At 43.8% G+C, this 11,658-nt stretch overlaps 2 protein-coding genes across 2 annotated transcripts in view; both read left to right on the top strand.

The window, feature by feature from the left end:
* The window catches only part of Ccnb1 (cyclin B1), a 9,560-nt gene extending 9,161 nt beyond the window's left edge, over window positions 1-399 (top strand). The window contains exon 8 of the mRNA XM_026788978.1: window positions 251-399. Coding sequence (XP_026644779.1) covers window positions 251-399 — 149 coding nt within the window. The remainder of the gene's footprint in view (window positions 1-250) is intronic.
* Window positions 400-3,742: 3,343 nt separating this feature from the next.
* Cenph (centromere protein H) overlaps window positions 3,743-11,658 on the top strand; it is a 13,416-nt gene continuing 5,500 nt past the window's right edge. The window contains exons 1-6 of the mRNA XM_005366627.3: window positions 3,743-3,891; window positions 6,298-6,353; window positions 7,083-7,131; window positions 7,524-7,598; window positions 8,900-8,956; window positions 11,311-11,374. Coding sequence (XP_005366684.2) covers window positions 3,767-3,891; window positions 6,298-6,353; window positions 7,083-7,131; window positions 7,524-7,598; window positions 8,900-8,956; window positions 11,311-11,374 — 426 coding nt within the window. The 5' untranslated portion in view covers window positions 3,743-3,766. The remainder of the gene's footprint in view (window positions 3,892-6,297; window positions 6,354-7,082; window positions 7,132-7,523; window positions 7,599-8,899; window positions 8,957-11,310; window positions 11,375-11,658) is intronic.

Below are 11,658 nucleotides of genomic sequence, written 5' to 3'. Positions count from 1 at the left end.
TGTAGACCAGGCTGGTCTCGAACTCACAGAGATCCGCCTGCCTCTGCCTCCCGAGTGCTGGGATTAAAGGTGTGCACCACCACCGCCTGGCTCTTGAGTTCTTGTATATTCTGGAGATCAGACCTGTCTAGTGTGGGGTTAGTGAAGATCTTTTCCCATTCTATAGGCTGTCATTTTGTCTTGTTGACCGTGTCCTTTGCTTTACAGAAGGTTTTCCGTTTCAGGAGGTCCCATTTATTGTTTCTCTCAGTGTCTGTGCTGCTGTGGTCTCATGTGCCAATGCACTTCCTACTTCTCTTCTATAAAAGGTTCATTTGTTACATCAAGCTGGACAAAGCTGCTGACCTAGCTGGCCTCACTGCAAGGCTGACCCAGCGTGTCCACACTGAAGGGCTGTGACTGAGTTCTTCTCCTGATGGTCTGTTCTCTTGATCAGAACAACGCACTTGAGCTCCCTCCCCCCGTGCCACAGGCTTACTGCCAGTATGGGCAGCGGTTGTGCCCATGGCTGTCATAAAGCAGCTTTGGGGTACCCAAGAACCAGCTCTTTGTGGTTGCTGGGGAAGTAAACTGTGAGAGCAGAGGATGTTGGATGTCTGACTCGTCTAGTTCCAGGTACTGTCGGTCCAGGTGGGAGCCCCAGGCCAGCCTAGCCTGCTCCTCCATGCTCATTAAAGCTGCTCTCTTGATTAGAGCCTTAAGACCCAAACGGAAAACTTGGACTTCTGGCCAAATTTCACAAGGACAGTGAGCTCTGAATGGCAGAGTGAAATTGGGCCTTCTATATATAATGAAAATAATTTTATAGGTTTTGAGACCAAAATTTATGAAAATGAAGATTTTTTTTTATTTTTTTTTTTTATTAAGAAAGAAAAAAAATTTTCCGCCTCCTCCCAGCATGAAGATTTTTTTTAAGCTTCTGTTCCATTCCTATGGCCTTGGATGTGACTGTTAATCTTGACTTTTAATATAGTCTTGTAATATTTAAATAAAAGTGCTACCAAGACCAAGCTGAAAAAAAAAAGGTTCATTTGGCTGGCTTTATGTTGAGGTCTTTGATCCATTTGGACTTGAGTTTTGTGCATGGTGATATATATGGGTCTATTCATTCTTCTACATGTTGATATCCAGTTATGCCAGTACCATTTGTTTTTTTTAAATATTTTTTTATTTATTATGTATACAATATTCTGTCTGTGTGTATGTCTGCAGGCCAGAAGAGGACACCAGACCTCATTACAGATGGTTGTGAGCCACCATGTGGTTGCCGGGAATTGAACTCAGGACCTTTGGAAGAGAAGGCAATGCTCTTAACTTCTGAGCCACCTCTCCAGCCCACCAGTACCATTTGTTAAATATGCTTTTTTCCATTTGATATTTTTTGCTTCTTTGCGATACTTTTTTTAATTAGAATATAATTACATAATTTTCCTTTACCTTTCTTCAACTTCTTCCATGTTAACCCTCGCCTTACATTCTCAAATTTATGGCCTCTGACTTTATATATGTTTATATGTTCATAAAATCATATGCTTAGTCTGTATAATGTTACTTGTGTGTATAATTTCAGCACTGACCATTTTGGTATTAGAGATGAACTAGAGAACCTCCTAGGGAAGACTTCTGTCATTTTCAGCATTCCTCAGTTTCCTGTAGTTAGACAACTACAGGTTGGGGTCCACCCAAGTTTCCCCCTTCTGTGTGAGCATGTCTGGCATCATGTTGTTGAGACTTCATGGATGTAGCTTCCCTAACTTTTCATGGGAAGACTCAGTCTTCCTGTTCCACTGACTTAGCAATATTTATGCCCCTCTTCAGTGTCTCTTGAATGAGCCTTAAGTGAGTTGGGGTGGGACTCTACAAGTTAACTTGCTCTGAACTGTGAGAGGTTGTGGTTTTCTGTGGGTACAAGGATAAGAATTTAGAACGCAGTGCTTCTAACAGCTGTCTCCAGCTGGCCTGGGTCTCAGTGTTTCCTCACCCTCCTAAATGCTGGAATTACAGTGCTTCACAGCCTGCCTTAGGTTTGTTTCTATTGGTATGGGGGGAGGGGTGGCATAACTCAGGCCTCATATGCTTGTAACTTAATCACCACCCAGTAAAGATTTTAAATCTTGAGAATTTTGTATAAGGTGTTTTGTTCCAATTTGCCACCCCAATCCCTTCCAACCCAACTTTGTATCCTGGGATCTGAGTTTTAAATTTATTCTAACACCCTCTCCCACCCCTGGGTTTCTGTAGCCATAGCTGTCCTGGAACTCACTCAGACCAACCAGACTTTTTTTTTTTGTCTCTACCTCCCAAGTGCTAGGATTAAAGGTGTGGTTCCCACCCCCCATGTGGGGGTAGCTCTGTAGAACAGCCCTAGCTGTCCTAGAACTAGCTCCATAGACCAGGCTGGCTTCAAACTCATGAAGATCCAAAAGACATGCATTTTAAACAGAAACTAACAGGACAGGCAAGGTGTGATCTACTTGGAATAGCAAGAGAGAACATCCAGCACTCCAAAGAATTGCTGTGCTTGTTCAACAAGGTGCTAGATATACATACCTTAAATGACCATGGAAACCTTAACAGATCAAGCATTTATATAGGGCCAGCTTTCCTCCATTCCTCAACTTCAAGGCTCATTGTAACCTATCAAGTCAAACAGCCAATTTTCAAATGATTTTCAATCCCAAACTTCGACCAACTGGCAAACAGAACCTTGCCACATACTCTGTCCAGGTAATTACTGTACATCCCAGGCTGGCCTTGAACTCACCGCAATCGTCTCACAGTCTGGGATTGTAGGCCTCCTTCCTCTTTCTGCTAGGAATCTCACTGTTAGCTGAATGGAAGACCAATCGTGGGTGTGACGTGGTAAACGCTGGGCTACTTAAGGCATTCGTTTCTCCACTAAACGGGAGATACGAACCTTACTGCCGCTGAACAAATACCTAATAAGGACTGGGGATATAGTTCAATAACCGAGGGACCCTAGACTTCTTCCCAGCACTGAAAGAAAAGTTTTCAGTACAATACTTCAAGAGCCATGTCATTCTCAGCACTTGAAAGGTGGAGGCTGCGGATTGGGAGTTCAAGACCAGCTTTGAGCTGCACGGGACCCGATCTCAAAAAAATTAAAGAGGGAGGAGAGAGCGGAAGCTGGAGAGATGATGGGATGTTTAAGAACACTGGCGCCACTTTCAGAGGGGTCAAGTTCAGTTCTCAGCACCCACGTCAAGTGGCTCACCGTAACTCCAGTTTTGGGGGGACTCTGATGCCTTCTGGCCTCTGCAGCCACCACTACAAGCACATGGTTCATATATCCCATCCTCCAAACCCAGACCTGAAGTGTAGTAGCAGGAGGGATAATAACAGCACCAGGCAGGACGACTATTAACATTTGGAAAAAGTCAGAACTCCCGCCACCTCCCCCACCCCGCTCCCAACCACTCTTAGTTTGAGTTAATTTACTCCCGGATTACTGCCCTTGGCTTGTTGCTGGGTCGATCGATACCCGGACATTTTATTTGCTAGGTAAACGCTTTACCACTGAGCTACATCTCCACATACCCCTACCCAAAAGCTTCTAATCGACAGAATGTGTTAGTGAGAGTTCAATCTATTTCTCCATGGAAACCAGAGAGAAGAACGCAGCTTCGTAACTACAGCGGCAGGAGGTGGGGCTTTAGGCCGGAAAGGGCGGGGCGAAATGGGCACTTCCGGGTTTCAATTTCGTGGCGGGACTAAACGCTCGGATGTTCCCATAGAGATCAAACCTATGGCCTCTGCAATGGAGCAGCCGGGGGAGAAGCCCGCGGCCGAGACTGAGGACTGCGGAGAGGTGCGGGATCTGCCGCAGGCTGCGGAGAAGTGCTTCGAGGACCGCATCCGCCTGCTGCTCAGGTGCCCCCGCCCGGCATCCCGCCCTTGCTCAGGAGGCCCAGGGTTCAAATTCAGACTCACTGGCTGCCTCTTCTGGCTCCGAGCCTGAATGCACTTTTAAGCGTTTTAAATTCGTCACTGGGGAAGAAGGCAGCAAACGATACCATGCGCGCAGAGCTGCTGGGTCGGGGGTTAGGTGGGACCTACTGAGGAAATGCTTAGCAGTGCCCGGTTCTTGGCAAGGCTTGGAACCTGTTCTGTCTTACCTTGTCACTGTAGTCATGGCTGGTTGAGCAGTACGGAAGCGGAGGAGCCCAACCTTTCCCCCACCCCCTTTTTTTTCTTTTGATTTTTCGAGATAGGGTTTCTCTGTATAGTTCTGTCTGCCTCAGGAGTGTTGGGATTGAGGCGTGTGCCACCCCCTCCCGGCCCAACCCACCTTTTGTTTCCTATGTTCTCCAGTTAGCGGTTTCTAGGGAAATTTCTAGGGAAAATTTGACGTCAAGGAGCTGAATCAGCCCAAGGCCAGGACCAAATCCACTCTTCTGATCTTCTAAGAAAAGCTGTCTCCTGGACCGGAAATGGGACCCAGCGTCTGGTGTATGCGTAGCGAGTGCTGTACCACTGGGCTTCAGCGTAGTTCTTCCGTGTTTGAATAAGGATGGGAGCCAAAAAGATTTCATAACACGTGAATCCGAATGTTAATGCTTATAAAGTTTTATTGGGACTCAGTTTTCTGCTACAGGGGTAGAGATTAATAGTTAAAACAGACTGTATGACTCCCGAATTCTAAATTATTTGCTATCTGGTTCTTCACAGAAAAAAAAAAAAAGTATTTTTTGCAGACCTTTAAAAGTCATAACAAAGAGACTTGTTTGAATTTTTGGAACAGGGTCTTGCTTGTAGCACTGGCAGGCTGTAATTATGTATGCCAGGCTAATCTTGAAATTTATAGTAATCCTCCTGCCTCTGCCTTCGGGGTGATAGAATTATAGGCATTAGCCACCATACCCAGCCATACAACGGCATATCTATTGGTTTTAACAAAATCTCAACCCTTGGATTTTACCGGTAAAGACTTAGGATCCAGATGCTGGCATGAAAGCCTGCTAGCTCAGAGAGGCAGAGAAGGCACCCAGCTGGCCTTCCTCCTTAGCAGAGGTCCAGAAGCTGCCACTTTCTCAAATGAGACTCCCTGTCCGTCCATCCTCCCAGCTCCCTCTAACTCTCTGTCATTTTTCCTGTGTTCGCTCCCTGTCAACTGGTTGCTTGTTCTGTCTCTTGACCTGTGGTTGACTTTATTTAATCCTGTTTACAATATTCAAGCAGAAAACTGTATTAAAGGTGTGTGTTAGGTCTGAGCCACACCACAACTAGAAACAGGTTTTTCCAGTAAATGACGCGATCTCGGGATTCACAGTGTGATCAAATATCCTACAACACACTGTCTGTCTGCCTATGACAACTTCTTTCCATTTCATCTGAAAAAGAGACTTTTTTGTGTATCTATACTTAACACTTCTACTTTAATCTGTAATAACTTGTCGGAGCCTGGGTTTTTGGCTGCAGTGATAATTGAACCCAGGGCCTGAAGCATATTGGGCAAGCACCCTAAGACTGAGCTACATCAGCCCTTTTCTCACTCTTTATTTTGAGATCGAATTTGCTAAGTTGCCAAGACTGGTCTTGAACCTGCTCTGAAGCCCTGGTAGGCCTGTGCTGACTCTGTCCTCCTCCCTCAGCCCTCCAGGTCACTGGGATGACCAGCCTGGTACCTGGTGCGAAATTGTTGTTGTCATTTGGAATTTTGTCACTTGGAGAACTTGCTGTAGTGTAAGCTTTCGTAATGTCAGCTGTTTCTTAGCTGTTGATAATAGGTCTCTAAAAACCAACACTCAGGACTATGCAGCTGGCACTAGAAGCACTTGCTATCATTCTCAGCTTTTTTTAATATTTATTTTATATTTTATTTTGAATTAAGAATAACAGAACTAAAAAAACCTACTAAATATTAAGTACTTATCTCGCTACAAATAGTTTTTGTTACTTTTTTTTGTATTTACTGAAAATGCTTTTTAAGATTTTTAGCCAGGTGGTGGTGGTGCACGGTTTTAATCCCAGCACTCGGGAGGCAGAGGCAGGAGGATCTTTGTAAATTCGAGGCCAGCCTGGTCTACAAGAGCTAGTTTCAGGGCATCTAGGACTATTACACAGGGAAACCCTGTCTTGAAAACCAAAAAAAAAAAAAAAAAAAAAAAAGAAAAAGAAAAAGAAAATAGAATTATATAGCTAAAATTTTAACTTTTCCTCCAGGATACCCTTTTCCCACTGTATTCCATTTTATGACTTCCAAGTTTCGTTATTGCACAATAATTGTAACCACAATCCATAAATATTTTCCTATCTCTTCTCATTTTCAATTTGCAGGCTGAGAGCACAGACAAAACAGCAGCTCTTAGAATACAAGTCAGTGATTGATGCAAGTAAGTAGTTTCATTTTCAAGTACTTTTGCAAGTTGGCTGATGAATACTATATTTTTAAAATTACTTATTTTTATTGTATATGCATGCATTTTGCCTGCTGTATATCTGTACCCATAAAGCCAAAGAAGGTATTGGATGCCCTGGAACTGGAGTTGAAGAGGTTATGAGCCACCATCTGGGTGGTGGAAAATGAGCCCAGATCCTCTGCTAGAGCAGCCAGGCCTTTTAAATGCTAACGCCTTCTCCAGCCCCCAGGTTAATGGTATTCTTGGGGGCTAGGGAGAATCAGCTTTACAAAAAGTTGTATTTCTCAGGCATGGTGACTCACGCCTGTAAATCCAGTACTCAAGAGGTAAAGAGAACTGGATCTCTGTAAGTTTGAGGCCAACCTGATTTCCATATCGAGTTTCAGGCTAGCCCAAGCTACACCATGAAACCCTGTCTCAAGAGATAAACAAATTGTGTAGATTCTGTGTAGCAACCCAAGTAAAGAAACAAGCAAGAGAATTATGAAGGGTGGGAGGGTGCAGCAAAATGACTCCGCTGGTTAAGGTGCTGGCCGATAAACCTGACACCTGAGTTCAATGCCTAGAACCCGTGTGGTGGAGGGGAGAGCTGACTGTCCCGTGTGTTCCCTGATACACACACACACACACACACACACACACACACACACACACTACTTATTTAAATTGTTACTGACTTAAAATAAAACTTTTTACTTGTAGATGAAGAAAAAACTCCTGAAGAGACCATGCAAGAAAAACAAATGGAAGTGTATGTCATATTTTAATATTTTATCTGTGGCTTCTACTAAGATGTCATCATACTATCCGTACTGTCTTCTTTTTCACAGAGTCTTTCTTTGACAGTGCTGTTTGTCTTTTCCTTTGTAATTCCAAATAAATAAGTCGTGCCTGTGTTTGGAGGCTGTTGATTTGCAGCAGGGTGTTTGGTATTGGGGCTGGTGGCTTCTGTGCTGTCAGGCATTCCCCCACACTGGCTAGATCCAGCTTAGTGAGGAGGCTCAGCCATCAGCTCCCCAGCTGTGGAGATGGGCTGCCTGTGGTGAGCCTTTGCTTTCTTCTGTTTTCCAAGACTTGCTTCATACACATTGCAGTAACTTTACTAACATTGCAGAAATTCTTTGGTTCATGTTTCTTTAACAGTAAAATTGAAGACCTGGAAAATGAAATTGAAGATGTAAAAAGTAATTTCGAAAAGAAAAATCTGGCACTAAACAGGTAACTCTTAACCTTAATACCACTAAGAATCGTGAACTAAATGCAAACATGAACTTGGAGAGGTTAAGGGGATTTTCTTTTCTTCTTTTTTTTTTTTTTTTGGTTTTTCAAGACAGGGTTTTCTCCGGCTTTGAAGCCTGTCCTGGAACTAGCTCTTGTAGACCAGGCTGGCCTCGAACTCATAGAGAGATCCGCCTGCCTCTGCCTCCCGAGTGCTGGGATTAAAGGTGTGCTCCACCACTGCCCAGCAAGGGGATTATTTTTAACTAAGCTAAATTAAATGATGATTAAGGCCAGGCATAGCCTGTGATCCCAGCATTCAAGAGCTTGAAGCTGGAGGACCAGGAATTCAAAGCCAGCCTTGGCTACATAGGGAGATCCTATCTTTAAATGGAGGGTGGCATGCAAGGGGAAGCTGGGAGTAGTTGGTAGTGTATATCTTTAATCCCAGCACTTTGAATACAGAGTCAGTTGGATCCTTTTGAGTTCAAGGTCAGCCTGGTCTACTTGGCAAGTTCGAAAACAGTCAGTCGTGCCTAAGTGTTGAAACCCTATCTCAAAACAAAAAACAAAAAACAAAAAAAAAAAAAAAACCAGAAGGGCACAGAAGAAAAGAGGGAGGAACAAAAGAGATGATGATTAGGTAATGTTACAGAAACTTGACCCTGAAGAACTGTGTTATTCATTGGTATCTTCCTTTGAAGAAGGTATGTAGGAGGGTCTGATAAGGGGTCTTTATGAAGTTAACAGAGTTTCAAACATGCTGGTGTTTAAAAGCGGTACACAGGTCCATTTATTTCAGTAACTGTTAGTACATAGAATTGTGACAAAATTTTTCTGATGCAGAGTCTCATTCTATAGCCCAGGTTGGCCTGGAAATTGGGGTGCAGTTCAGATTGACCTAAAACTTACCAGAGTCTTCCTGCCTTAGCCATCCAAGTTCTGGGGTGACTGGAGAGGGCCGCTTCCCTTATCATGAAGTTTAGATGTATTTTAATTTGCTTTTGGGTTTGTCATTTTAGATGTGTTTGGGTTGTTTTGTATTGTGTTTTGTTTAGAGATAAGAACCTAGGCTTGGAATTCATAAACTTCCTTTCTCCTGTTCTGGGACTACAGGCATACCAATTTCCAGGCAATACTGTTTTTAAAACATACTATGTTTTGTGTGTATTTGAGGCGAAATCAATCTTGTTAGTCTTATAAAAAGTTTTAATACCCTGTGTTATTTGTTCTGTGCAGTACAAGCTTTTTCTCTTAGGTCCCATTTTCTTTTTTGTTAATTAATGTTTTCTTTTTCTTAGGATGAAACTTTCAGCTGCTCTTAGAAATAACTTGGAGAAGATGGGCCCCGAGAGTAGGTATGGCCTTTACATTTCTTTTTTTTTTCTTTTTTTTTTTTGGAGACAGGGTTTCTCTGTAGCTTTGGAGCCTGTCCTGGCACTAGCTCTTGTAGACCAGGCTGGCCTCGAACTCACAGAGATCTGCCTGCCTCTGCCTCCCAAGTGCTGGGATTAAAGGCGTGCGCCACCACCTCCCAGTGGCTTTTACATTTCTCCTGGGTTTGGACAGAATGGGAACAAGAAGGGAGGTATGCAAAATGATTTTAGGTTGTGACTTTTAAAAAAAATGTACATGAGTCAGTTGTGGTGCACAGCTTTAATCCCAGCACTGGGAGGCAAAGGCAGGAGGATCTCTGTGAGTTTGAGGCCATCTTGGTCTATATAGTGAGGTCCAGGACAGTCAGGACTATGTAGAGAGAGAGCCTGTCTCAAAAAACTTAGGAAAAAAAAGTGTGTGTGTGTGTGCATGCATGTATGTGTGTACATGTGTGTGCATGTGTATGTGTGTATGTGTGTGGACAACTTGAGGAAAACTTATCCATTTTCTCTTGACATACGGACCCTGGGAATGAAATAGGACACTACTTGTTTTTCATTGGTAAAAATGAGCTTGTTTTAACTGCCTGGGCTACAGGATGAGTTTAAGGATAGCCTGGACCACTTAATGAGCCCCTGTCTCAAAATAAATAGTTTTTAAAAAGGTCTGGGATGTAGCTCAGTGGTAGCTCTCGTAGTTAGCAGGTATGATGGGGGAAGTTCAGTAGCAGTTCTAAGACTCTGAAAGTCTTGGGAGGGATAAAGTGCCCTCCTGGGAGCCCCGAGAAGTTCTGGGATGGACCCTGCTGCCTCTCCCATCTTGATGTCTCAAGGCTGACTCCAGGTTCCTGCTGGCTCAGAGTCTGGATCCTAGACTCTGAAGTTTCAAGGCCAGGTGTGGTGGCGCCTGCCTTAAGCTCAGCTCTTGGGAAGCAGAGGCAGTCTGAACTCTGGGATTTTGAAGCTAGTCTGGACTCTTGTGAAACCTTGTCCTAAAATTTTTTTTTAACATTTATTCATTTTTGTATGGGGGTGGGTGGGTATGGCACCCACATGGACGTGAGAGGACGTTGCGTCTCTCCTCTGCTTAGGTTCCAGGGGTCAGACTCAGGTCATCAGGCTTGGCAGCGGGCAGTCTTACTCACTTAGCCCTCTCGGAACCTTACACCAGTAGTGAAGCTGGAGAGACAGTACAGCAGCTAAGATCTGGCTGTGCTTCCAGAGGACCTGGGTTCCATTCCCCACACCCACATGGCAGCTCACAACCATCTGGAACGCCAGTTCCCAGGGATCCAATGTCATTTTCTGGCCTCTGAGGGCACTACACATGTTTTTTGTACTTATATATGTGCAGGTGGCAACCCACACACATAAAATAATAATTTAAAAAACAGAACAGTTTTATGTTAAAGGAGCAAAGTGCAATTTAGACTCCCCTTACGTAACGGAGGCCACGTGTTGTCTGCAGCCTATTTTGGCATTTACCACTGCTAACAATCATTTGAGTAGGGCATCATTAGTGTGGACGTCTCTAGCTCCTGAGTGGTACCTTAGATTCCTCCCTGAGCAAGCTGAAGCCCAGTGTAAGCAGTGAAACAAACCACCTTCAAGCTTTTAATTAAACACTCACCTTTAACCAGCCAAAGGTTCCTTTAGTTGGCTTCCATGAATATCTTACAAATGTCTCTCCTCTGTCCCCTGGCTCTCGAAAAACACTGAGCCCTGGACTCTGGTGTGCTCCAAGTCACAGGTCTGTTCTGCTCAGATAAACTCATTACTTCGTGGTTGGGTTTTTTTGTTTGTTTGGTTTGGTTTTCTTGTGAGTTTTTTGTTTTGGTTTTGATAAAGGTTCTTTCCTTGTTGGCCATGCTGGCCTTGAACTGATTTCATGGTACAGGCTGGCTTCAAACTCAAATCCTATCTTACCCTCTAAGTCCAGGAGTTGCTGGTTTGGTCCCTATACCCCGTTTATACAGTCAGGGGTGAAATCTAGACCATGGTTCAGATTTGTTCATCCTAGGCAGGCAATCTGCCAGCCAAGTACATTCCTAGCCCCAAAGTTTACTTTTTTTTTTAATTACTTGATATGGATGAGTGTGTGTGGTTGTGTTTGTATGTGTACCGCATGCATGAAGTGCCTGCAGAGGCCAGAAGAGGGCATTAGATCCCTGGAACTGGAGTTACAGTTGAGTTGTTCAGTGAGCTGTCATGTATTTGCTGGGAACCCAAACTGGGTCTTCTGCAAGAGCAGTAAGTATCTTAACCACTGACCTAATCTTTAGCCCCAAGATTATTTTTAGCTTAAGTAGATAAATCATACTTTGTTTGCTTTGCAGTGTGCTCACTGATGACATGAAGCAAATATTAAAACTACAGAAATTGATAATGAAGTCCCAGAAGGTGAGCTGGCACATGGGGTGTGTGTTTTCAGGGTTTCGATGGGCATATTGGGCTAACTGTATGAATTCAGGATTGAGGTGTTCACTGGGACCGTGTGTCTGCAGACTGCTTTCCTTAGGTTGTTTTTGTTCTTTTACTGAGGGTACAGATTATCAACATAATTCAAGTGACTATTTTCTTCCCTTGGCTTTGTAGTAATAGGGAATTGTATCAGTGCACATGCCTGTGGTCCTTGGCTTTGTAGTAATAGGGGAATTGTATCAGTGCACACGCCTGTGGTCCTT

Source organism: Microtus ochrogaster, unplaced genomic scaffold (genome assembly GCF_000317375.1).
Source record: "Microtus ochrogaster isolate Prairie Vole_2 unplaced genomic scaffold, MicOch1.0 UNK11, whole genome shotgun sequence".
NCBI lineage: Eukaryota > Metazoa > Chordata > Mammalia > Rodentia > Cricetidae > Microtus > Microtus ochrogaster.
Note: the sequence above shows the minus strand (reverse complement) of the source record. Positions and strands in the feature narration are given on the sequence as shown.